Source organism: Alligator mississippiensis, chromosome 4 (genome assembly GCF_030867095.1).
Source record: "Alligator mississippiensis isolate rAllMis1 chromosome 4, rAllMis1, whole genome shotgun sequence".
Lineage (NCBI taxonomy): Eukaryota > Metazoa > Chordata > Crocodylia > Alligatoridae > Alligator > Alligator mississippiensis.
The window spans coordinates 10,810,122-10,837,237 of NC_081827.1; the positions used below are offsets into that span (position 1 = coordinate 10,810,122).

At 53.7% G+C, this 27,116-nt stretch overlaps 1 protein-coding gene across 5 annotated transcripts in view; it reads left to right on the forward strand.

Moving 5' to 3' along the window:
- Window positions 1-672: 672 nt before the first annotated feature.
- Window positions 673-27,116, forward strand: part of GATA3 (GATA binding protein 3) — a 28,547-nt gene continuing 2,103 nt past the window's right edge. The window contains exons 1-6 of one of the 5 annotated variants that reach the window (XM_014607511.3): window positions 673-873; window positions 7,996-8,231; window positions 8,791-9,403; window positions 11,249-11,782; window positions 15,550-15,692; window positions 21,973-22,098. In XM_014607511.3, the coding sequence (XP_014462997.1) occupies window positions 9,163-9,403; window positions 11,249-11,782; window positions 15,550-15,692; window positions 21,973-22,098 (1,044 nt within the window). In that variant the 5' untranslated portion in view covers window positions 673-873; window positions 7,996-8,231; window positions 8,791-9,162. Of the gene's footprint in view, window positions 874-7,995; window positions 8,232-8,790; window positions 9,404-11,245; window positions 11,783-15,546; window positions 15,693-21,972; window positions 22,099-27,116 lie in introns of all 5 variants that reach the window. The other 4 variants (XM_019487587.2, XM_019487588.2, XM_006268114.4 and 1 more) reach the window with 4 other exon arrangements.

Consider the following 27,116-nt stretch of genomic DNA (forward strand, 5'->3'; position numbering starts at 1 on the left):
TTTGTGTGAAAGTGCATCTGTGTTGCCACTAAATGCAAAAGCCCATGTGTGCGTGTGTGAAAGTGCATCTGTGTTGCCACTACGAGTGCAAAAGCCCCTCTGTTCATGTGTAAAAACGTATATGTGTTGCCACTAAGTGCAAGAGCCCGTGTGTGTGTTTGTGAAGGTGCATCTATGTTGCCACTAAGTGCAAGAGCCCGTGTATGTGTTTCCCTCCGGATCCCTGCTCCTGGCGCCTGTTTTCTCTCCAGATCTTTGCACAAAGGCTCTGAAAAGCCCCAAACACACTCACAAAAAAGAAAGAAAAGGGGGGAGGAAAAGGAGAAAGACCCGAATCCTCGCCCTTGCTGCCACTGCTTTTCCTCGAAAGCTTTTGATCAGGACTGCACGATCCCTGCTACTATTTATATGACCATAAAATAAGGGAGGGGGGGTGAAAAGAAAAAAAAAGGAAAGAAAGAAAGATCTTTAGAGGCGTTAGAGGCTTATGGCAGGGACCATTGTGCCCAGCACAGGTTACATCACGTCCTAATCGATTCCCTGCCCCAATACCTGCCTGTTCACCCCCCTTCCCCTCCCCCGGCGTCTCCCCACCCCATGTGATTCGCGGGCTGGGTGTGTAATGAAATGCCCATCATATTTCTCTCCCTCTTTCTCTGCCCTTTTCCAACCCGGAAGAGCTCTGATCTCCTATACAGCCGGGAGGAGGAGGAGGTCAGGCAGTCGGGTGGGCTTTCGGAGGATGCAGATCGCCCAGGTTTTACTTCTGGCGGGGAGCTCGAGCCATGCCCGCAGCCCGGCCCGCCTGCCCGCAGCGCCTGTAGAGCTCCCGCAGGTCCGGGCCACGTAAGAACAAGCCAAGCTGCTGCCCAGGTCAGTGCCTTCGCTCCTCGGGTCCCCCCTGCCCCACGTGCAGGGTGAGCAGGGGATCTCGCCTCCAAGGGGCTGCCGGCTCCAGCAGAAACTTAACCCGAGTCCGCTCGCATTGTTCCGCAGCCGCGGCCGGGGCTTCTTGGCTTTCCCCGGTGACCTTGGGGGAAAGCCGCGGCTGGTCCCCGAGCCAGAGATGCGGGGCGAGAGGCTGGAGGCCGGCGGTGGGCAGCCCGGGGACGGGGGCGCGGCAGGGCGCTGCCCCGGGGGACACGAGGGGCGCGCGGGGCAGAGCCCGCACCGGGCCGGGGAGCCCTCCTTCTGCAGCCGGGAACACACGCCTGGGGGTGGGGGGTGCGTGTGTGGCAGGGGCACACTCGGGAACGGGAGCTGTGCAGACACACGCACGCACACGTGTGAGTATAGAAGGAGCCCTTCTCACCCGGGACTGGATCCAGCCTTCCCGGCCCCGGCTCCTCCGGGCTGCGGGGAGAGACGCGGCTCCTAAAACCACCGCTCTGCTTCTTCCTCTGGCATTTGGGAAGGCCGCTGCGCAAACAGATACCTTCAGACGGATGTGCATCTATCTATCTATCTATCTATCTATCTATCTATCTATCTATCTATCTATCTATCTATCTATCTTGTAGTGTGTATCTATATATCTATAGATAGATATAGATATATACACATACGAGTCTATATATATAGACACACACTACAAATATATATGTATGTGTCTACACATACACACTCTACAAATCTCTCTCTCTATATATATAAACCTATATATCTATTTCACTATATCGATATAGATATAACTATATATCTATATCAATATATCTATATACAGATCTGTATCTCTCTATCTTCTTCGTCGTGTCTCCAATTCACCTTTTCTACATGGTCTGCTCCCAATGGTCTGCACAGGCCACTGCTTCTGGTGGCGGTGGTACATATATTGATATAGATAGGTAGACATATAAATGTTTGCAGAGCCACGTATCTAGGTGCCAGTGCGTGTATTCCCATAGACTATATTGCTCATATAGATCTTGCTTTTACGTGTATATATAATCGCCCAAGTTAGATCTGTATGTAGGTGTATATATATATATATATATATATATATATATATATATATATACACACATATGTGTATATGCATACATATTCCAATAGATAGATAGATAGATAGATAGATAGATAGATAGATAGATAGATAGATAGATATGTGTATTTTGCTCATGAATGTATACCATTTCTCTGTCGGTATATGTGTGCCTGTGTATTCCTGTAGACCGCACACAATATTTTGCGCGTGTGCGTGTACTAGATAGACTGCGCACACCGAATGCTGCTCGTGTGTGCGTGTACGTGCTTGTGCATCGATCGGTCCGTGTAGATACGAGGTCTCTCGGAGCACGGAGCCGGCGGCCGTGCGGGTCCTGCACCCGGGTGGCGCGGCCTGCGGAGCGGGGCCGGCGGGGAGGCCGGGCTGCTGCCTGCTCGGCGAGGGATGGATCCCCTCCATCTCCGGCAAGCAGGGAGGGCATTGCCTCGGCAACACACTGGCTGCTTAGGGAGGGAGGCCGAGCCGCCAGGCCGCCGATCCCAGCTCTCTCTCCCCTGCAGAGCCTGGACGTGCTCAGGGAGCCCTGTGCCCAGGGGCTGCTCTTGTGCGCGCTGCGGCGGGGCACGTGTGTGCGGACAATCCCGGGGTCGGCTTCTTGCTTGTGAACTGGTGTCCGGAGCCCGGCTGGGGTGGGGGAGAGCCCTTCAAGTTCAAAGCCAGCGATGCAAGGAGAGGAAGGCTAATCTTGCTGGCTCCTAAGTGACTCCATCCCAGGCCCGAGAGCCGGCCAGCAATTGCACCCGGGGGGAGACCTCGCGGCCACGATGGGGGAGGAAAACCTCTCCGGAGACCCGCGCGGAGGGCACAGCCCGTGCCCCGCGTCTGCCCAGCGCTTCTCCCGAGCCCGCTGTCCCCGCACCGAGCGGCGAGGGGCCCGGCGGGCAGAGCTCCTGCTCCCTCGGGGCACAGGGACTGCCCCCTGCGTGCCTCGGGGGGCCGGGGATACAGCTGCAGCACGGGATAGAGCGGGGGGGGGGGGGGTTCAGGGATCCAGCCATCACAGCCAATCCTTGCAAGAAAATCACCTCCAGGTTTTATTACTCAGGCACAGAGGGGGGGGGGGGGCTTTAATATGTCCCGCGGCCCCCCCCCAAGAGAAGGGGCAGACCCTACCCGTGTCCTGGGGGCGATTGGGGCTGAGCCAGCCCGTGTTTTTGGCGCTTTGCTCCCACCCCGGCCTCTCGCTCGCCGCCAGCCCAGCCGCAGGCTTCCGGCGTGTTTCCGACTCACCTGGGGACGCCCCCTCGGAAGTGTCCTCCCCGGGAGGGGGGAGAGGCGCTGGACCCCCCTCCACCCCGCGGGTGCGTGGGTACCACTGTCGGGGACCGCGGGGCAAGCGGGACGCGAGTCTCCACGACCCGCTCCGGCCCCCGGGCAGCGGAATGCTTTGTCCGGGCTCGGAGCGGAGGAGGCAGCGCGGTGGCTGTGTCCTCCGGGGCTGGTCCCCCGGGGCAGTGTGGCTGCCTCTTCGGGGCCCCCGTCCCCACTCCCTCCGGGGCTGGGCAGGGCTGGATGTCCGGGGGATTGGCGGGGCGAGCCCGTGGCTCCTGCATGCGGGAAAGCCGCGCACACGCGGCGGAGGCGCTGGAGGGGACCAGCCACCACCGGGCCTGAACCATGCGGGGGAACTGGAGCCGGGTCCTGGCCGGACACCTCCTGGCCCGGCCCCGGCTCTGCCCGCCCGCCCGGGGCAGCGCGCAGGGGGGACGGGGCGCCTCTGGGACTCGCCCAGCCGGTTTTGATCTCCCGCAGACGCGGAGTGTCCCGGGGCAGTCGCCCTTCTGCTCAGCTTCAAAGGAGGAGGGGGGGGGGAAGCTCCCCCCCTCCCCTGCTATTCATTTCCCGAATCGCTTTGCTGAGGCAGCACAGGGGGTTTCCCTTCTCCTTCCCACCACCCACCTCCACATCACCGCTGGGGGGGCAGATCCCTGGAAGTGCTGCCATCTCCGGGTTCCCCGAATCCGCTCCGGGCCTCCCCCTCTCCCCCCTAGCGCCCCTCTCCCCAGCTCTGCCCTGGGCCTTGTCCTCTGCCTAACCCTGGATCTGCAGCCCCAGGCTGTTTATACAGCTTTACCTGTGCTATTCCCGTCCCCTGCAAAAAACCCCAGCCCGGTAACTTAATCCGCTCGCAGCCCACTGCAGCAGGAGAGCGCGGGGGGCTGGGGAGGGGGCTTCTGGCCGTCCCCGCCCCAAGGAGACAGGCAAATGCGGACCAGGTGCCGGTGATCAGGGTGCGGGGAGAGGGGAAACTTGTCCCCCTTGTTTGTCCCCCCCCCCCCAGGATCCCGCCAGCCTCCAGGGCCGGGGGCTGGGGGAGCCCTCTCCAGCCTTTGGGGTTGGGGGCGATGGCCTTGAGCCCCCTGGGAGGACAATGGCAGGGACCCCTTCTTTCCTCCCTCCAGGCCGCCGGTGTGCAGGACCAGGCTGGGACTCCGAGGCTGGCTCCCCCCCGCCTGCCCTTGCAAGCACCAGCAGCCCCAGGAGCCCCTTCCCCTTCCCCTCTCGGCAGGACCTGCCAGGGGGAAGCTGAGCCGGGCAGGGGCTGCGGGCAGAGCCCAGCTCCGCACCCAAGCGGAGACCCCCTGGGCAAGGTGCTGGGGGCGGGGGTCCTGCCGCGGCCCATCCTGGAGGATGCAGCGGGCTCCGCTGGGAGGATGCGCGCGGGGCGGGGACGCCTGGGTCCCGGGGCTGGGGAGGGGGCACCTGCCCGCCTGCTCCCGGCCGGCTAATGGCCTGCCTGGCACTCGGCTCGGCTTCCCCGCGGCTCTGGCTCGGGCCCGACGTCAATGCCCAGTGGCGTCGGCGCGGCTGCCGGCGAAGGGCACTGCAGAGAGCGGCCCCCACCTCCCCATTACGCCCTGTCAATCCGGCCGCGGGCAGGCGAGCCGGGAGGCAGACACGGGCTTGCAGGCCGGCTCCAGGGCACGGGGCACCCCGCAGCGCCCCCGGGGTGCCCCCCAGCCTGCCGGCCAGGACACACCGTACTCCGCCAGACCCACACACACGTACACACGTATGTGTACATACACACAAACACGTGTGTGTGTATGTATCTATATTCACACACACAAACGTATCTACAGACATGTATTTGTGCATACACACAAACGTGCTTGTAAATCAAGACACAGACACACATGCGTGTATACATACATTTATACACGGGTCCATAGACATTTATGTATACACATAGACATATACACGTGTGTATGAATACGTGTTTATTTATACACACAGATACATATACGTATACGCGCGCGTGTGTGTGTGTTTAAACGAACCAGATGGAGAAGGAGCCTAGGAAGGGATCAGACCCCCCTGTTTTGCGCCGTCAGGTCCGACCCTCTCGTCCCGTTCAGACCCTCGAGTTCCCTTTAACTCATCCGGCGACCCCTCAAGTCTTTTTTAATTTTGGTCAGGATTTTCGACCTGGGGCAGAGAAACTCCTCCAGGGAGCTCAGCATCTTCCTCGGCTGCTCTAGAAACCATCAATCCCCCCTCCCCCCCCCCCCCCCCCGCCCCAAATCTCCGTAGTGCTGCGGCCGCCAGGGATGGAAACTCAAACTGGGATCAGAGTTTCTCGCTTTGTAAGGGCTAGTAATAATACTAGTAGCAATCGTCACCATCCGAGTAGCAATAGTGATCCTAATACTCCTAGTGGTACTAGTGACAACTCTAGTAACAATAGTAACGATTCTAGCAGCAGCAGTGATCATCCAAATATTCCCGGTGGTGCTAGTAACAGTATTAGTAATAATAGTAATGATCCCAGCAGCAATAGTGCTCAGCCTAATACTCCAAGTGGTACTAGTAACAACCCTCATAACAACAGTCACCATTTGAGTAGCAATAGTGAATAATCCTAATGTTCCTAGTGGCACTAGTAGCAATAGAATCAATATTCACGATCCTAGTAGCAATAGTGCTCATCCTAATACTGCTAGTGGCACTAATAACAATACTGTGAATAGTCACGATCCTAGTAGCAATAGCGATGATCCTAATACTGCTAGTAGTACTAGAAAGCAGCACTAGTGACAATACTAGTAACAACCAGCAGCAATAGTGCTCATCCTAATATTCCTAATGGTACTAGTCACAACCCTAGTAACAACAGTAAGGTCCTAGCAGCCATCGTGCTCTTCCTAGCGCTAGTCACGGTGCTAGTCACGGCAGTCAGGATCCCAGCAGCAGTGGTGACCCCCTCGGTGCTCCCCGCGGTCCTAGCCCCCTCCACTCCCGGCAGCACGGACAGGCGTGGGGACGGGCCGGGTCTTGGAAGCTCCCCCGGGCCCGCGCGGGAGGGGGGGGGGAGGGGGTGCCTCCCGCCGCGGGGCCGCTAGGGGATGCACTGGCTCAATGGACCGCGGGCCCGGGCCGCGCCAGCGCCGCCGGCAGCCAATCAGCGACGGCTTTGGCGGGCGCCCAGTTCCTGCTCCTTCCTGATTGGTGGAAAGCGCCGCTGCATCCCACGCGCGTCCCGGCCCGGCGGGTCTCCTGCACCCAAGTGTGTGTGTGTGTGGGGGGGGGGTGATTGTGGGGGGGAGTGTGTGTGAAGATATACCGCTATATAATGGTGTGCAGAAAGATGTGTGTGGGTGTGCATAGTGTGTACGCACGTATACGATGTGCATATATCCCTAGATGGATAGAGAGAGCGTGTGTTTATATGGTGTGTCTGTATATATATATGGTGTGCATGGAGAGACACATACATAGATATACGGAGCGTGTGTCTATATGGTGTGCGTGTATATAGGTAGTGTGCATAGACAGATACATACAGACATACACACATGCATACAGCGATACATATAGTGTGCGCCTATATGGGGGGTGTATATATATACATACATACATACATATCTATATACATACATACATATATATATATAGATATAGATATAATATTTATTTATTTATTTATATACAAACACATACATACATACAGGGGCTGAACTCGATGATCTTCCGAGGTCCCTTCCAGCCCTCATGTCTATGAAATCTATCTATCTATCTATCTATCTATCTATCTATCTATCTATCTATCTATCTATCTATCTATCTATCGTGTGCATAGAGTATATGCTATGTATGCGTATACTTGGTGTGCATAGATAGATAGATAGATATTGCATGCTCTGGAAGTGAACATGCTCAGGTCCTCGCCCAGGTCCCCGGGCTCCAGCCTCCCCCTCCCGGGTGCACGGGAGCTCCTGCCTTTCCCCCGGGACTGACCCGTGTTTCGGTTCTCCCGAGTCCTGTTTTGATTTCGATGCGAAACTAAACCCGGCTCCGTCCCCTGGCTCGGGCCGTTTTTGGCTCGGAGCTGCAGGGCTCGGGGCGGAGGGAAGGGAGCCGGGCGGGCACCTCCCGTCTGCCCGCGGAGCCGTCCTGCCCCGTCGCCTCGGGCTGCCGGGTCCTGCGCTCTTGCTGTGCCGAGACTTGGGCCCTGCAGCCGCTCCGCTTCACCTGCCCGGCGGACACCCCCTGCCCTCCCGGCTGCGGGTCCCCTTCAGGCTCCGCAGACCCTTCGCAGCTCGCGGGGAAGAGATGATCCCGCCTGGGAGGGAAAATAATACAATATTTTCATGTGTATTATTCTCCCTCCCAGGCGGGATCGTCTGTCCCCCGGGCTGGGAAGAAGAAGAAGAAAAGGAAAGACGATAACAATAATCAGAAGAAACAAGAGCGTGTGGCCGGGACTCTGCTTGCATAGGGATGAAAGGAGGGGGGATCATCAGAAAGAGAAACTGGTGCAGCTTGGCCCGTCCCATCCGCACCACTTCTATTTAAAGAGCAAGTCCACCAGCACCAGCTCCTCCTTAAAAAACAAACCCAACTGTTAACTCTTTCTCCGTTTTTTCCACTATTCTTTCAAATACTTTCCGGTCAGGAGGTGGAGAGCCTGATTTGGGCAGGGGGGAGTGGGGGGGTGGTAGAGGAGAGAGTTTAGATTGCAGTTTCCTCCTGTCCCCTCCTTTCCCCAGTCATCAGGCTCCTCCTCCGTGTGTGCTGATGACAGTGGAACCTCCTTAAGTTGTGTCTCGCCACAGCTGTCTGTGAGCACTGAGCCGGCTGGCGCCATCCTGCTCCTTTCAGAAAGAATGCCTTCCCTGTAAAAAAAATAGAGAGAGAGAGAGAGAGAGAGAGGGAGGCACAATCTGATCTGATCAAGCAGTTTCAACTTCACCTCTCCTGGGTCACACACTCTTTCTCCATCCAGGTTTGTGCTGCATTTCTTTTCACTTTTTGATTTTTTTATTTTTTTTTGCAAAGGATTCTTCCCCCCCCCCACACCTCCTCCTCCTTTTCCTCCCCCCACCCCTCCTGTTGGTGGGTTGAGGATTAAAAAAGCAAATCGTCCTCGTCCTCATCCTCAGCGCACTCCTCCTCGGTGCGGCCAAGAGTGGCCCCGCACCCCGGGAGCAGCCGGCACCTTTCTGGGGGCTTCTCAGGTGCAAGAGCAAACCCGCGCCAAGCAAACGCGCTTCAAAGGGCAGCGGCGCCCCGGGAAAGTGGCTCGGGTCTGTGTGTGTGTGTGTGTGTATGTGTGTACGTACCTGGGGAAAGATCGAAAGAGAAAGAGGCGGTGTGTGTGTGCGTGTGTGCGTGCGAGTGCATGTGTGTGTGCCCCACTCCGGACAGGGCAGGACGGCTCCCAGATCGCTGCCCACGGAGGGGGAGGCCGCTTTGCTCTGGCTTTTGCCAAGTCAGGTGCTGCTGAAGTTCACTAAAGAGCTCCTCTCTCTCTGCTCTGCCCCTTCTCCCCTCTCTCCCTACAGGTGATCAAAGACCGGCCCCGTCTGCACACGGAAGACACCGGGGGCACCGCGCTCCTCGGGCATTTTTTTTTTTGCCGTTGTTGTCGTCCCTTTTTCTTTCGTTGTTTTCTCGCTCCCTCCTTTTTTTTTATTTTTTTTTTTCTTCTTCTATTTTTTGGAACCGGTTCTTCTTTGGCAGCCTCGTTTTATTTTTAATTTATTTTTTAGTTTTTGTGTTGCTTTATTTCCAAGCCGCCACCTCTGTGTGTCCCTGTCACCCCCCTTGCCCTCCCCCCCCCCACGCACCCTCCCGCTGCCAGCCCGTGGGGAGGAGGAGGAGGAGGAGGAGGAGGAAGAAGACACCCGCACCCGCCCGAAGAGCGAGCGCGGAAGATGGAGGTGTCCGCGGATCAGCCGCGGTGGGTCAGCCACCACCACCCGGCCGTGCTCAACGGGCAGCACCCGGACTCCCACCACCCCGGGCTGGGCCACTCCTACATGGACCCCACGCAGTACCCTCTGGCCGAGGAGGTGGATGTACTTTTTAACATCGATGGACAAGGCAACCCCGTGCCCCCCTACTACGGCAACTCGGTGCGAGCCACCGTGCAGCGGTACCCGGCTGCCCATCACGGTGAGTGCGGGGCCCCGGGGGTGGGAGCCCCCCTCGGCGGGCCCGGCCGGCCCGGCCTGCTGAGCCGGGGCCTAGCGCGGACACACGGAGCCCGCCGAGGCCCGCAGCGCCGGGACAAAACCCGTGCTAGTGGGGAACAAGCGGGAGGACCCTTAGGATTAGGGTTGCTCATTTTTGGGGAGGGGGGCAGGAAAAAAAATGATCCTTTTAGGGTTGTTTTCCAAGAGGGGTTAGCAGGGGAGAAGAGCAGGGAGGCGAGATCCTGCTGCTCCCGGAGCAACAAGGAGGGCATCGTTGTAGCTCGGGGTCGGTGTGTGCACGGGGGTGCGTGTGTGATCCGCTTCGCTTCGGTCCGGAGTGGGGAAAATGCGGGCTCGTCCACACTCCAGTGTCAGCGCTCCGGCTCATCACACGTGCCAGGCGGGCAGCTGGAGCCTCCGTGCCATGGCTGGCCGGTAGTGCACACACACATATATATACACATACACGCACATATACATATACACACGTATACACACATATGTGTGTGTATACATATGTGTATACACACACACACATGTATATGTATATACACACGCACATAGAGAGAGATATATATATGCCTGCTCTTTGGCAGGCCCGGATCGGGGCCTTGGCAGGGGAAAGTGCATTTTGAGTGTGACGAGGGTCCCCGGGGGGCTCCGGGCTGGGCAGCCGGGAGGGGGACACACAGGGACTTGCGGGCAGGACCCCTCCTGCTTGCTGAGTGCGGGGCTGCGGCCGGCGCCGGCCTGCCCTGCCGGGAGCCTCAGTCAAACAATTATTTCCGAGGATCAGCAGCTTTTTCTCCTAGGGCTTTCCCCTCACCCCCCCCCCCCCCCGCCCCGGTCCCCCTCCCTTTTCAAATCTCTCTGCAGAGAGTGGAAGTGCGGTCGCTCTGATCTAGCCCCAATATTAGTGACTCTGCCGCTTCCTGGAGGTGATCACCCGGGCTGGACCCTGGCAGTGCCCGGAGCCCCCGGTGCCCCTTGCCGTCCCTGCTCCAGCTCCCCCAGATCCCAGCGACCCACCCCCGGGCTCTCCCCCTTTGCTTTCTCCCCCGGGGAATGGATCGGGGCAAGGCACCTCCACCTCGGGGCGCTGGGGACAGCCCCGCCTTGAAAAACTTGTTTAAAATCCCACCCCCAAATAAAATAATACATACACCCAGGGCCAGAGGAGCTAGGCTGGGGAGGGGGGTACGGATTTAATAGCCCCAGGGTTAGGGGAGCTGGGGTGTGTGTGTGTGCGCGCGTGTGTGATTCGCTTCTGTTGAGCACCTCTTTGCAGGGCGCTTGACCCCCCTGCGAGCCCCGGGAGGGCATGGAGACATGTGGGGAGGGGAGAGGGGGTGACAGTGAAAGGCACAAGGATCCTCTCCTTTAGGGCCCGGCCGCGGGTGATCGCTGGGGCACCCAGTCCTCCCCGAGCCAGGCCGCAGGAGGAGCTTCTGCCAGGCCGGGCCTCCTCCAGGGCCATGGGAGCTGCTGGGGGGAGGGAGGGGCAGAGGAGCAGGGGCAAGGGGAAGGAGGGTGCTGGTGCACAGGAGCTGTAGTAAAAGGCAGGGGGGGGGGGGTCTGTGCTGGTGCACAGGAGCTGTAGTAAAAGGCGGGGGGGGGGTCTGTGCTGGTGCAAAGGAGCTGGGGCAGGAGACAGGGAGACAGCGGGGTTGGGGGCAGGATGGAGGGGGTCTGTGCTGATGCGGAGGAGCAGCTGGGGCAGGAGGAAGGGGGCTGGCGGGGCTGGGGGCAGGAGGGAGGGGGGATCCTCGGGGCTGCAGCTTCCCCGCCCCGGTAACCCTGCCCCGCTTGTGCCGCCCGCCAGCAGGGAGCCAGGTGTGCCGCCCGCCGCTGCTGCACGGCTCGCTGCCCTGGCTGGACGGCAGCAAGGCCCTGGGCAGCCACCACGGCGCGTCGCCCTGGAACCTGAGCCCCTTCTCCAAGACGTCCATCCACCACGGCTCCCCGGGGCCGCTGTCCGTCTACCCGCCCGCCTCCTCGGCCGCGCTGTCGGCCGGCCACTCCAGCCCGCACCTCTTCACCTTCCCGCCCACGCCGCCCAAGGACGTGTCCCCGGACCCGGCCATCTCCACGCCCGGCTCCACGGGCTCGGCGCGGCAGGACGAGAAGGACTGCGTCAAGTACCAGGTGGCGCTGCCCGACGGCATGAAGCTGGAGTCGTCGCACTCGCGGGGCAGCATGGCCTCGCTGGGGGGCGCCCCGGCCGCGCACCACCCCATCTCGTCCTACCCGCCCTACGTGCCCGAGTACGGCTCCGGACTCTTCCCGCCCAGCAGCCTGCTCGGGGGGTCGCCCACCGGCTTCGGCTGCAAGGCCCGGCCCAAGGCTCGCTCCAGCACAGGTAGGGCTCGGCCCCGCACAGCGCCCGAGCACCGGGCACCCGGCCCGACGGGGCGGCGCGGCTCCAGGAGCGGCCCGGGCTGCCCCACGCACGGGCCAGGGCCACTGGGGGGGAGGGACGGGGTGTATGGAAGAGGAAGAGGTGTGTGTGTGTATGAGAGAGAAAGAGGGAGAGAGGGTGTGTAGAAGAGATCTCTCTGTGTATGTGAAAGTGCATCTATGTTGCTACAAAGAGTGCAAGAGCCCATGTGTGTATGTGTGAGAGAGAGGGAGGGGTGTACAGAAAAGATCTGTGTGTGTGCAAAGGTGTTATGGAAGAGATCTGTGTGTGTATGAGAGAGAGAGAGGGTGTGTAGAAGAGATTTGTGTGTGTGTGAGAAGGTGTGTGGAAGAGATCTGTGTGTGTATGAGAGAGAGAGGGTGTGTGGAAGAGATCTGTGTGTGTGTATGAGAGAGAGGGTGGGAGAAGGTGTCTGGCCTGCAAGAGATCTTTTTCTATGTGACAGTATGCTCTGGAAGAGGTGTGTGTGTGTGAGAGAGAGAGAGAGAGAGAGAGAGGGCTGTGTGTGTGAGGGGCCTGATGTGTAAGAGTGTGTATGTAAGAGACTGTGTGTGTGACCTGAGTGTGTGTGGGAGATGTGTGTAAGGGGTCTGATGTGTGTAAGAGATCTGTGTGTGTATGTGTGTGTGTGAAAGGGTGTATAAGGTGAGGGTGTGTGTCAGAGGTGTGTGTATAAGGGGTGTGATGTATAAGTGCATGTGTAAGAGACCTGTGTGTGGGGGGGAGGGGTGTGACATGTGTAAGAAACTGTATATAATTGTGTGTGTGTGAGGGAGGGAGAGAGAGGGTGTATGATCTGAGTGTGTGTGTGTGTGTGTATGTGTGTGTGTGTAAGGGCTGTGATGTGTGTAAGAGATGGCGTATGGGCAAGATCTGAATGTGTGTGAGAGAGGATGTATGATCTGAGTGTGCATGAGGGGTGTGTGTGTGTGTGTAAGGGCTGGAATGGATGCAAGAGGCAGTGTCTGGAAGCCTTCCGAGTGCCAGAGGGGGTATGATCCGAGTACGTGTGCGTGAGCCAGAGGGGGTGTGTGTAAGACAGGGCGTGAGGTGTGTGTCACGAGTGTGTGCCGAGGCGTGTGTGGAGGAGACCCGTGCGTGGTGACGGGCGGTGTGTGCCGGGCTGGGCCTGCGCCGAGGCAGGCGGGGAAGCTCCCAGCGGAGCTGCCCGCAGCTCCGTCCCGTCCCGTCCCGTCCCGTCCCGCCCCGTCCCTCCCGGCCCCGGGGCGCTGGTGCGGAGCAGGGAGCAGGGCCGGCGGGCCCGGAGCACGGCCCAGGCCGAGGGGCCCCGGGGCAGAGGGACGCAGCCTCCCCGCGCCGGGCCCGGCGTGTCCCGCCCCTGCCCCGCAACCCCGTCGAGGGTGCGTGTGTGTACAGGAGGGTGTGCTTATGCGCTGGCATGTGTATGCCTGAGTGTGTGCGTGACAGTGAGTGTGTGGCTGTGTGTTTGTGTACATGCCCGAGTGCGTGTCTGCGATGGTGTGTGTGCTGGTGACAGCCTGTGTGTGTGTGTGTGTGTGTGTGGGGATGTGGCGCGCTGCGAGCGCACGGTGGGGAGCGTGTGACTGTGCACGCGTGGGCCTGTGCTTGTGTGTATGTCCGATGGTGCGCGCGGGACCGGGTGTCTCAGGGTGTCTGTGATGGGATGTGGATGTGGATGTGTACGTGAGGGGGGCGGGCTGCGCGTACACGACGGCGCGTGTGTGACACTGTGGGGTGTGCGTCTGTGATGGTGCGTGTTTGTGCCCGTCCAGGGCGGGCTGTGTGGGCACGACGGGGCGTGTGTGACAGTGTCTGTGTGCGTGTTTGTGTGTGTGCACCACTCTGCGTGCTTGTGTGTGCACGGCGGGGCGCGTGTGTGGGTGCGGGGGCCGTCTGGGCCGCGCCGCCGCGCTCGGGCTGATCCCATTATCCCCGCGCGGCTGCACGCGACAGTCGCATTGTTCGCGCAGCGCCGGCAGCTTTCCCCGCGGCCGGATGCGGTGAGCCCGGCCCGGCCCGGCCCGCCCGCCCACCCCCGGCGGGATCGGGCCCCTCGGCCGGGCTGCTGCCGTCCCTCCCCAGCGCAGGAGGCTCCCGGGACGGCTTGGCTCTGCAACCGGGGTGGGGGGAGCAAAACACCCCCAATCCCCCACCGTGCATGCACGTGTGTCTGTGTGACAGGCTGTCTGCATGCCTGAGCGTGTGCCTATGAGTTTATGCATGTATGCTTGTGTGGCTATATATGTGTGCACATATGCACACCCATGTGCATGCACATGTGTCTATATAGATGTATGTATGTGCGTACATGTGTATGCGCATGCGTTTGTGTGTCTGTGACAGGCTGTGCATATATGACGGAGAGTGTGTGATGTGTTTATGTGTGCGCGCATGCGCACATATGTATGCGTGTGCACGTGCACCCCTATGTGTGCGCACATATGTGTGTATGTGCGTGCTCGTGTGTGTATATATATAGGTGTGCGTGTATATGTGTACATGTGCATGTGTGTATATATGTACGTACGTGTGCATGTGTGCACTTGTGTATGTGAGAGTGCATACAGGTGCATGTGTGTATATGTGTGCGTATTCACATGTGCATGTGTGTGCATGTATATGTATGTGCATGTTTGCGTGTGTGCACACATGTGCATATCTGTGCTTGCATGCATCTGTAAGTGTGTGCGTGTGTGGGTATAGCCGGATCTCTTTTATTTAGCTCCATTCCCAGCCCCCTGCCCCCTCTCCCTCCAGCACCCCTATGCTTTAAAATCAAGATCCCCTGTGCCTGGCCACCAGATCCCTGACAGATCCCTGACAGATCTCCCATTCTCCTCCCCTCTATGCCCTGGGCAGCCACTGCTTTGCCTTATGACCAGCTGATCATTCGTATGGAAATCCCAGCTTGGGGCTAGTGGGGATCAGGCCAGGCTGCTGCAGGGGGGATGGAGGGGAAGTACTCTCAGCTCTGGCCAGTGGCTGGGGGCGAGGGAGGGATGCCCAGCTGGCTCACCCGCTCTGGGGCTGGGGCCTGCTTGGCCAGGGCATATTGATCAGGCCCCTTGATCAGGGGGGTTTAAGGGATGGCGGCAGCCCCTGGGCTGGGCTGGTTGGTTTAATTGCCCATCAGTCCAGTGAGAGGTTGTGCTCCTGCCTGGGACCTGCAGTGGAGGGGGTGAATCTCCCTGTGCCTCCAAGCCTGTCCCCAGGCTGTCCCCTTGCTCCTGGGTTTGGGACTGCGGTTTGCAATCTGCCTTCCTGGCTATGGTGGGGGCTGGGCTGAGCTGAACTGGGAGTGCCCCAGTACCTCCAGTCTCACCAGGGCAGCTGCATTGCTTCCAGCCCCTGCAGTGTGGGGGAAAGCAGGATTGGGGTCTGGTGCCTATGATCCCTACCCTACCCTCTGCCCCGTTGGGATAGGCTGATTGCAAAGCCCAGAGCGGAGCTGCAGGAATCAGACCCTGTGCTTGGTGCGGGAACTGACTCCACGCCACAGCCCAATTCTGTCTGCCCTGATGAGAGATCCCTTGAAGGCTGCACTGGGTCCCTAGGAGGCAGGACAGGGGCCCTACAAGGCAGGATTGGGGCCCTTGGAGGCAGGATCAGGGCTCTAGGAGGAAGAATCAAGGTCCTAGAAGGCAGGATTGGGTCCCACCACACTGGCATTGGGTGAGGCTGGCCACTTTTCTGAAGTAATCCCGGTGCTCTCTTGTTTCCAGAAGGCAGGGAGTGCGTAAACTGCGGGGCTACCTCAACCCCCCTGTGGCGGAGAGACGGCACCGGGCACTATCTGTGCAATGCCTGCGGGCTCTACCATAAAATGAATGGGCAGAACCGGCCCCTGATCAAGCCCAAGAGAAGGCTGGTAAGTCTGCTCCGCCGGCGGGTCCAGCACCAGGCTCTGCTCCCCACCCTCAGCCCTCTCTGGGGAGATCCAGGCAAGGCAGGCGAAGGACGCCTCACTGTCCTGCAGAGGGGGTGTCACCTCCCAGCCCTTGCCTGGGCCTGTTAAGTTATCTAACACTGCTCTTCTCCCCCCTCCAATGCCTGTAAAAAATCCAGGCTTTATTTTAAGAGTTGCTTAAAGGAACCAGCCAAGAGTTCTCATTCAAATGGGGGTGGGGGTGGGAATGCGTCGATCTTAAAGCCTATTTATGGAAAAAAATTGGGATCCCTTCTTGGGAGGGTGGGGAATGTGTGATCTTCCTGCCCACCGAGGATGGGTGCAGGATTTTAGGAGAAGGCCAAGATTGATCTGGTCCTTCTTCCCCTTCAAAACTACTTCCCTGCTGATTTCACTCCCCTTTGATAACGGGTCACTGGGGACCAGGCAGAAATGATGCCTCGGTCCTACAAAGGGAGACACCGGAGCTGTATTTTGGTCCTTGCTCTCTGTTGCCTTGCGCCGTGTACAGTCATCTGGAGCTGAATGACGTGGGCACACGTTGCTGTCAGCCCTGTCATGATGGGAGCTTGTAGTCACCTAGCCTTGATGTAGATAAGGGTGGAAGGTGCAGGGCACCGGCATATTGGTCCCTGTGAGTAATCCCACTGAACGGCGAGAGTGCAAAGCTGAGCAAAGCTTTGAACGGCGAGTGTGCAAAGCATGTGTACGACTGCACAGGATTGGGGGATTCGATGAACGCAGCGCCATAATAACTAATGGTTTCAGGCCCTGTGGCTGTAGCAGCCGCAGGCAGCATGTACGGGGTCCCCGGTGATCTATTTGTGAATTTCCCTAGAAGCCGCAAAGCAATCTGGAAGCCGAGGACATGGCTCATAAATGCGCTGAAGTATCGCTGGCAAATAATCATGTAAACCACAAGGGGAAAAATCTATCAAGTGATGGTGGGGGGGGTGGTGGGGAGAGATATGTGCCCTGTCTAGGGAGTGATTGAACGTTTGGAGTCGCGGACTGGGTTGCTTCATTGTTAAAAATGCTGACAGGAATGCCGGGCGCTGTTGAAAGAGCGGGGAAGAGCAGATCGTAGTCCCCGAGGAGTTTGCGAACGGAGCCGGCAGACAAAATAATGCAGTTCCCTCCAAGGCTCTGATCCCGCAAAGTTTTGTCTACACGCTTAACTTTGATCCTGGAGCATTAGGCCATTGATTGCAGCGCGCTTGATGCACTGAATGGAACTATTCATATATATAAAGTTTAGCCCAGTCAGGAGGTTTCTTTTCGGGGGCAGGCCCATGGTAGGCAGAGAAGGGCCTCGTGGCAAGGAGCATTGTGGTTGCTGCAGTTGCTTTCGCTTGGACGGGGAGTTGTGGAGAAGGACGCGGGGTGTTTTCTTCGAGCTCCTCCGACCCTTTCCAAGCAACCACTAGGCAGGGCAGAACGGCCCTGCTCGTTTCGGTGACCTTTCCCTTGAAAAGAAAACGTTGATCCTAGTTAATTTAGTCTCATCTTTCATACCCTGGTTAGAAAGGAGAAAGCAGTGGCTTTCTAGGGAGGGAAGTGCTGGTTGGATTTTGAGTTTGGGCAGCTCTGTCCCTTTCCCCTCCCGTCCTCCTGCCTTACACACATGCACATGTGCACGCATAAATGCACATGCACCCCCCCACCCTTTTTCTCTTTTTATGTGCAAAGTTAACTTCCTAGGACCATGCTGCCAGACAGCTGAGCCCTGGAGATAACTCATAAACAGCAACTCTTCTCCAACCCAAATAGGACAGGGCTTGAATGTAGGCAAGCAAGAAGTGGCAGCTGTAAGGTGATTTGCTCCAAACGAGTGTGATGACACCGGGAAAGAATTCTCTGAATCAGCCCCAGCCTGGCACTTGTGTAAATGAATGAATTTGTTAAAAAAAAAACAACCCCAAAAGTGTTCTTAATAGAGAGAGAGAGAGGCTTTTCCTTTAAGAAAATGTCCTGTTTTATGCCTTCAAAGTGAAGCAACTCCCCAACAGAAAGTCCCTCCTGGTTGAAGACAGACTGTAACATTTAAATGCCAGATTTCTAGATTTTCACCCTTTTCTTTTCTATAGAAAGTGAAAAAAGGGAGTGCTCTGCTCTATTTGATACCACATTTGTTTTGCTAAACTGCCCCACAAAGTCAGGAGTCAACAGAGCCGTGAATTTTATTTGCATGTCATTAGATGCCTATAAAAAAAAGGAGTCTATGGCTTGACTTGATCTGTCTTGACTTTTGAACGGAGGGAGAAAGCAGACAGGCTGGGAGTGTGGTTAAGACACAGGATGGTGGGCTAGATGGGGGTTCGAGGGTGTTGTTACTTCTCTGCCACAAGCTTCGCATGTGACCTTGGGCTGGTTTCACAGGGTCTGATCCAAAGCTCGCTGAAGCCACGGAGAAGACTGTGACCGGCTTTGATCAAGTTGTGCAGACCCAGCCCAACGCTCGTTGAAGTGAATGCCTGTCTTTGCATTGGCTCCATTTAGACGAGTTGGATGGGGTCCTTCACATCAGTAGGCCAAAAGGCTCCAAAGAGATCTACCTCGGTCCACAGGGGGGGCGGTGGTGAACCTTGATTCCTTAATGAATGTAAAGCTCTTTGAGAGAATTACGCAGGGGATGCACTATAAATGCAGGGTATTACTTGTTCTGCCAGGGAGGATTTGGGTCTGCTGCCCTGGCATACAGTAAGCTCGTACTCCACTTGTAATATCTAGAACTAATTTGGGACCTGCTCCTGGTTGCTTGGAAGGCAATGGGAGTTATATCGTGACATCAGAAGGAGTGGATAATACCCCTGAGTTTTATTTGTCCCCGCATGCCCTGGTGCATGTTGGAAGCTTTGTGTTTCAGAGCCAGGCATGATATTTTTAGAAGGATTACTGTCAATTCCTCAGCAGGCCTTTATTCAATATTTGCATGTCCAATCTAATTTTAGAACATAGCTTTCTGAATACCCCTCCTGGACCCAGATCCAGAAACACTCTCCAATTTAGATAGGCTGCTCCCACAGAAATCCATGCACTTCAGCCCATGCTTGACATGCAGCTCCTGCTTCTGCACCTACCTACAGGCCCAGAGCCCCTGGATCCTAAAAGAGGGCACCATGCACCGGGGTGTGCAGTCCTGCTATATCCATCTGCGGAGGGCTGGGCCTGTGATTGGTTTCACTGACCACCAGGCCCCCTCAGGACAGTTTCATTTCAACCCCGCTTTGTACAGCAGTGTAATTATGCATTGTTTCCTGAGCAACGATGGTGTTGTCGGTACAGGAAGGCGCATCATGAAAGATACAGCCCTCGACCAAAGGATCGTATCCTCTTCTGTGGATATGTGCTCTGAGACGACCCAGCCTGAGAATCACATGCAAACTCCAATGAGGGGAGAAGGTTTTAGGTGGCATGGTGAATTTAGTGATTTATTCTTCTGAACGGGCAGTTTAGCTGTTTCGTTGTTTTTAAAAAAGTGCTAATTATGCAAGCCTTCTCTCTCTTCTTTTTCTGGCCTTTCAACTACATGCGTCGTGTATGGAGTTACTGTGAACGGCAGCCACAGATCGCACCAACCCTCCAAATGTCTCCAAAGGAGACATTTCCTTTTGTGTGGGCTGAGTCAAATATCACTGGTTTTTAGAAATCCCCACAGGCCTGATCCTTCCTGTCTGTTCAGAACAAAAACTCCCATTGAAAGTCTTGCTCCCGTTGCTGTTCCGTTCCTGGAGGGTCCATGGAAGTCCGTGAGAGCTGAATATGCAGAAGCTGCTCTCAGCCCAATTGCAGACCTAGATCCTGTAAATGCTTATGCACATGCTTAACTATAAGCACATGTCTGGTCCTGTTGATTTCAAGGACATTACTCACATACTTGGTGTTGCACATGGGCCGAAAGTGTTTCCAGGGCTAAGTTTCCAAGATTAGGATCAAGGTGTGAGTAGTACACATGCACATACACATGCACGCACGCACACACACACACACACACACACATATATATATTCCCTCTTCCTAGCAAGCATGCATTTACAGACCATAATCCTTTAAATCCATATGTAGTGTTGGCAGTGGATATTTTGCACTGGAAAATCATGCGTGATGGGCTAAGAAGGATGGCCAGGTTTCAAAAGTTAGCTGCGCGCAGCAGGGTGTTGCGTCCTTGCTATCCTAGAACACCCCCTGGGAGCAGTGAAACAATATATAACAATAAGATAATATCTCTCTTGATGATAATCACTGACTGACTGACTTTTGTCACCTGCCTTGACTTGCATTTTTTTTTTTTTGGGTGGCTTCAAGTAGGCGGAAAATATGACATTTGCAATTATTTTTCGCGTGGTCTGGGCTCAATTTACAGCCTGTTGTCTTTCCAGTGCTTGAGATCAGGTCCCTAAATTGGATCCTGATCATATTCAATGAACAGAATCAGGCCTTTCAAAATCCCTGGGAGCAGTATTTCACTCAGGGGTTTTTCCCTGTTTTCAGCTACAGACACACACGTAGGCCAGGTACAGACATTACACTTTTATTGGTGTAAGTGACTGGAAACTGGTCTGTACCTGTGACAGAACAGAAGTTCGGCACACACAGACTGATTTAAAAATGGCCCGGCCCAGCCTAAGATTCGCCTGCCCCCCACCAAAGGGCAAATGTGTGCTCTGTTCGCTACTGATCTAAACCGTTCTGCTTACAGAAAACCACGTAACTTAGATCGATCCCGCCTCAGGCTTTTTGAATGTCTGGGCCTAGCCTTTGTCTTTGCCATTAAAACACAAACAAGGCTAAAATGATTCTTGTATTGCTGCACAACTTGCCTATTGGGCCTACATAGCTAGGACCTAATCCCTGCAGCCTAGATACACTCCTACTGCACCAGATCTCTGCATCAGATCATAGAGAGATTTCCCAGCAGGTTAATGCAGGCATGGGGTAGATTTTCTCTGGGCTAAAGAATCAAACTGCAGATCTGTATGAACAAAACCAGCCCCATTCCCTTCCCTAAGAGTTAATTATTATTAATGTTGTGAGTGGGCCTAACAAAAGCCAGGCAGCATAATGCTAATGCTGACAGTGCCCCTTACATTTATGTTTGTAGTCTGGATTTGCTGTACTGTGTCTAAAGACTTGGTGGTTTTTTACATTGTGTGTGCCTCAGTATACAGCAGGTTGTCATGGGGCGGTTTGGAGCACAAAGGGAATTAGACTCTGTTCTTCAAGGTGCCAAGAATTACCCTTGGTAAATCAGCAAATTACTTAAGCACATGCTTAACTTTAAGCATACATGCGACCCAATGGAAGCCAGTGAAGAGGGGTGGAAACAGAGCTCAGGCCCTATTTAGTGTTCATGAAGGGCGGACAGAACTGTGCGGCATTAAAAGGTCTGGTTTGACAGCCCCATCCACAGTAAAGTTTAGGGACGTTATATTTTCTGCATGGGAGGGATGGAGTGGGGTTAAGCGGTGGCTGTTCATGACAAACCTTGCTAGGAATGCACAGTGTCAGGAAGTTGCCAGATGTCTGGGAAGATTTACATAGGGAACAAGGAAGGCTCTGCGAATGCCCTTTGCTACGTGGTTTGACGTAAAGTTCCACATTCTGAATTCAAGGCTGTAAATCATACTCAACTGTGTCTAAAAGTTTGGTTTAAATGATGTGATCACAATGGCAGATGCTGTCACTCTGGCTGGCAATAGTAAGTGCAGTCCTGACATTGGTGGATCCATGAGCTTCAAGGTACCTACAGATACAGGAGTGGGTCTGAATCTGCAGTCTTTCCATTTTCAACACCCCCAGTGGAGGCCACACTTGGCATATCCAGTAAAGTCTAATCCAACGTGTCCTGAAGTCAGTGCTCATCTTTCCATTGAGTCCTTTGCTTGTTGGCTTAGGATGCAAAGTCAGAATCAGGCCCTGAGCGTGTGGAAGAAGAGGGAATGGCATGACATTATTTAAGAGCGATCCTTGTCCCCTCTGAAAGGGGCTGCCAATTTGCTTGAGCCCTACATGAGTCTTAGCGCCTACCTTTGGATGCCCTTGGGCACCTGGTTCATCTCCTATAGAGTTTGGCATTAAGGCACCGTGGGGATTTTCAGGATTATTCTTTTGTTCTCACAAGCTAATTTCTGGAGTCATTTATTGCCATGTGTCAGTTTGGGGCGGTCAGTGTTCTCTGCCTCGGGATTTGGCTGATTGCGTCATTTTAATCCGGGTGCTTTTCTCTCCAACCCTGCTTTAGTCTGCAGCGAGAAGAGCAGGCACATCCTGTGCAAACTGTCAGACCACCACTACTACTCTGTGGAGGAGAAACGCCAACGGCGACCCCGTCTGCAATGCCTGTGGGCTCTACTACAAGCTGCACAATGTAAGTCGAACTGTATCACTTGGATGGCGCTTTGCATTGCGATTGCACGCGTTGCAACATCCTCCCTGATTAAACGGGCCCCAATCCTGAGAGATTCTGAACACCCTTTGGTCTCCTTGGGAGACCTCTTGGGGTCAGGCCGTTTGCTGGGTTAAGGAACCAGACCCCCTCCAAATAAAATTAAAGTACAATTGATGTAAGAGGCCTGGTTTGGAGTGCTCTAAAACAGGACCTTCCATTGGTAACATTAGAGCTGCACCGTGCGCAAGCCAAGAAAGGAGGAGTTTATCAGCGGAGAGAGATAATATCCACCTCTTATTGGACCCTGCGCATTGGAAAATACAACATGTTGGGTTGCAACCTGATATGCTTTGTATGCCTAGTCCAGTCTCTCAAGAAAACAAGAACTTTGGAAAAAACCCAAGACCTGCCAGGCATTATTTAGATCTTGCTTGTTCCTTCACCGCTTTCCTCACTGCTTCAGCCCCCAGATGGTTATTTATTTCTCTCGCTCTCTTGATTTTTTTGCCCTACATGACACAAGTGATTCCTAAACTGAAGAGAACATGATTTAGTTAGTGGACTAGGGAGCCTGTAATGTTAATTTTATAAAGCCTCGTTCATGGAAGGGAAAGAGAAATGAAATGAAATGTCTGGTAGATTTAATCTAATAGCTCCATGCAAAGACAGCTCCCATGAACCAAGGATAGGTGCCCTAAGGAAAGAGCTAAAGGGAGCTGAAAAGAGTTATAGTGAAGAATAATAATAATAAAGGAGTCTTAAGGCTCCCACTGTTACTTTCATTCCATACATAGCATTAGAATAATTATAATGTCAGAAGAAGGAAAAGACTTTCAATTTCTTTGCTTTGATGTCAGGTTTTTTTTTTTTTAGTGGTCGTTTGCTTGATGTTTCATTTAGAAATATTGGACTACATTTTGCCCTCATGTACACCCACACAAACCCATCAAAGCTTGCTAGGGTTACATGGGTTTAGCCAAGGCTATCAGTCTGATCTTCATTTTCATCCTTTCCATTTAATCTTTCAAGCTGGCTCCTTTTTTAAGGATGAACAAACAGGTTATATATATATATTTTGTATGTGTATTGAACCAGAGTCTTTGCCTACGCTGTGACAGGCATCTTGCTTGAAAAAAAAAAACGTTTGGTTAACTTCCCCACCGCTTTCAGTTTTCACACCTGTCTACGCTCTGTGGTTCCTACGTGATCAGTTAACAGCCCTGTTCTCGTCCCAGTGACATCAAGGAAAATGCTGCGTTGCCTCCAAGGAGAGTGGGATTATACCCTAACAGGGGAACCGCTGATATATCATAGGAAAGGTCCTTTTTTTGATATTTCCAGTCCAAGAGGCAGCCAGGAGGATGAGAGATTTCAGAAGACAACTTGCCCTTACAGAGCTTTCAGTTCAGTTGCGCAGACACGAGACATTTGGCAGTTTCTGAGCATCTGGGTCTGTATCCCAACCTGTCTTTTTGAGGCTCACTCACCTCTTACCTTTTCACCGGGAAGTTGTGTATAGAGATGGGTCTGAGTATAAACCCCAGGTCCCAGTTTTTGGGCAGCTCAGATCCAGCTGTGAAGTTTATGCCCTGTGCCAGGTGTCCCGTGCCAAGCAGATTGGAAGCCCCTTTCACGTTGCCCAAATGTGCCTTCAGCTGATAACACCACCCCTTGTAGAGACTACAGTAGAGTCCAGATTTTGATACTCTCACTTCAGTCAAGTAATATCTTAGTTACAAGTGAATCCATTGACTTAAATGGGATAACTAGTGAAGTATGAAATGATTCAGTGTAAGAAAGGGTATTAGAATCTGTCCTTAAATTAACAAGAACCTCTTTCTCCCACCGTAGATGACACTAAGTGGCTGCTGTGCTGGGAAAGTGGGGGATGCCGGTGAGCCAGTTCACCAAAGCATTGCTTTACCCTCACAAACATCACTTGCTGATTGATTTAAAGAGACTTGACTAAGAGAGAGAGTCAGGGTGCTGTTTATTTCTGTCGGTCTCTCACCCGCGTAGCATTACAGTCCTTGTCTACAAAGGCGGCGATGAACTCCAAAGATTGGAGAGATTAGAAAATTCAAGGGAGAGAAAGGTGTTGTGACAGCAGGTATAGACGTGCGGAGGAACAGAGAGTTAAAAGGTATCGTCAAGTGTGGTGAGAGATTTCCGCCATTCTCTGTCAAGCATCATACATTTTGTTGAGTTGCCTTCAAGCTGTGGCCCCCTCATTTGCTGTCTGTCTGGGAGGCACGGTCAATAAGGTTGTGCTAACTCACTTTGTGAACGGTGCCAGACGAATCCTTTGATCAATGCGCTGGTATAGAGGGGGCTTGGATACTGCAGGTAGACACGCTTCCCCTTGGAGGGGAATAGATTTACAGGAAAACCTCAGGGGTGTAAATCACTATTGCTCCACCGAAGTTGATGGAACTGCAGCAGTTTACATGGGATGAATATCTGCCACTTTGTATTTCCATAGTACCTAGTCTGCCTTGTTAAGGGAACGCTGGATCTCGTTCGATAAAGCCTAGCTTAAGGAAGTGATAGCTATGTCCAGAAAGGTGAATTTAAGGCCCCCAACCCCTGAAAAGAGACATTCAATATTGTTTAGGGCAAGGGTCCGTAACGAATAATCCCGGAATACAATAGATCAAATATATGAAGTCCATTTTGCGTCAGTCATTGCCTTTTCATTTCCCCTCCCCCTCATTTTTGTCTTTCTATTCAGTTCAGCACATTGGTTCAGGGCTTTTTCTTGCTAGAGACTTTTGGTTCCCACACCTGTAGGCACAGCTCCCATTGATATCATGTCCACCTTGGCAGGATAGGTCCCATTTAATGTTGCAGAGGGAATGATATCAAGGGTGTTCCCTTCTGGTCATGCTTATAGTTGTCAGTTTTCTTTAAGGCGTCAGTAGATCCCTACAGGTAAAGCAAACTCAATAGTAAGTGGAGTATTAGTAGTGATAATAGCTTTGGGTGAGGGGCCTTTTCCTTTTTCTGTTGAAGTCACCAGCAAAGCTGCCATTGACATCAACAGGACCAGGCTCCATTAGCAATACTATTAAGGATGACTAGTTTTTTACATTTATAGATTGACCCTTATTCAGTAGGATCCCAATGTGCTTTCTAGGGTACAGGAAATCCTGAAGATTACCAGTAATTAAGCATTATAATGGCCTGTCTAAGGGATAAACCTGCTAGCAATGACAGACCACCACTGGGACCAATGGCAAAAAATCCTTTGTCTTCAACTGGAGTAGGATCAGACTGTCTTATATAGGCTATGCGACTATGTAAGACTATCCCGTGTAGGCTATCTGTTGTGTCAGAGGCATTTGGGGGTGATCTTCACACACTGAACTTGCAAGCAATACTCCCTAGACATGAGGTTTGCTTGACTGCAGTGCTAGCTGTGGGTGTTCAGGATCTCGCAGGAGGCACTCAGCCTGGCAAAGGATTGGGCTCACACAATTCAGTCGCTATTCATTTCAAGAGGTAAAACTGTGGGCTCTTATTTTGAAAAAGTCAGAAGCTCTGCTGCATCGGAGCTGTGGGTCCCAAGAGTAGAAGCCTTAGTATTTTGCATACGATCAAATAAAGAACACATTTCCTTGCTGGACTGCCCGTAATTAATTGGATCCATCTGAAATTAATGCTTTTCATATATGTGTGTTTGGCTTGTTTAATTTATTACTTAGCATGTGTTTATCGTTCTTCTTGTAAGTGTTTTCATTGAAAAGGCCTTCCCTCCGGGCCTCATAGTTACGTGCAGTGGAAACAGGAAAGCCCATGGATTCGATTTTGATGGTGACCTTTCAATTACGCTGCATCTATACTTTTAAGTCAACAGAAAGCAAAAATTCTTTCTGTCATACTGCTGTGATCGTACAGATATCTCCTCCTGCTGTGTTGCTGAGAACACATGTTCATGGCACTTGCTATCCTACCGCATATGATCTTCTGCATGTGTGCACGCCAGCTGTAGTCCTGCTTTCCTGGGAGGAGCGGGGCCATGCGTTCCTGTGATTGTGATAGATGCAGAACTGAGATGATGGGCCGGATGGGCAGCGGTTCAAGCCGCCCAGGCCACAACGTGAATTCCCTTCATGCTTAATTGTCCTTAAGACTGAGCAGGCAGTTGACACCGTGCTCAATCTGTCCCAGCCTTTGCAGTTTAGCCTGTTAATGAGGCTGCCAGTAGTTATGTGAATTCTGCTTCACTAAGAACTGGAGGGACATCTTTGATTCATTCAAAATAGACCATCAGATGGTAAAAAAAATCAAGTACACCCACTTCGGGTTGCATTAGAGCCAGTGACCTGAAAGTGAAAGGCTCCAGTGCACCAAAATGAAGGTGAGAAGAGAGAGGATCTTGTGGTTAAAGATACTGGGCCGAGACAGCAAAACCTAAATTCTTTTTTCTAACTCTGCCACTGGCTTCCTCTTTGATCTGGGCCAAGTCACTTAATACTCTCTTGCTGCTTTGGTTTCCTATCACTGAGATGGAGAAAATATTTGCCCTACCTTATTCACTGGGGTATTGCGAAAAGAAATTCCTTAGTGACTCATACGCTACAGTGAAGCAATAACCTGAAAGTGAGAGAGGTGAGCTTTGCTGCAGGCTGAAACAATGGTGTGAATTTTTCCCACCGATTTAGAAACATATGAATGAAAGAATTTATTCAAGACACTGCAGGACCAATATAATCACACCACTGTGTATTGCCATTGAAAGCACAGCTCACAGTGGACGATTTATCAGGCCTCCATAGCCTCTTTCCCACATGCAGGGTGCGATTTCCTCAAATTTGTTATTAAAGGAAGGGATTGATTAGTATCAGGGGCCTTTTGATGAGCTGTGTGGATGGATTAAATTTGGTATGGCTGATATTTTCTACTGTGCAGAGAGGGCAGCACAGGTTCTGCATGTCACTTCATGTCCCATTTAAGATCTGAAGTCTAGATTTGTACAGGTATTTATGGGAATTAGA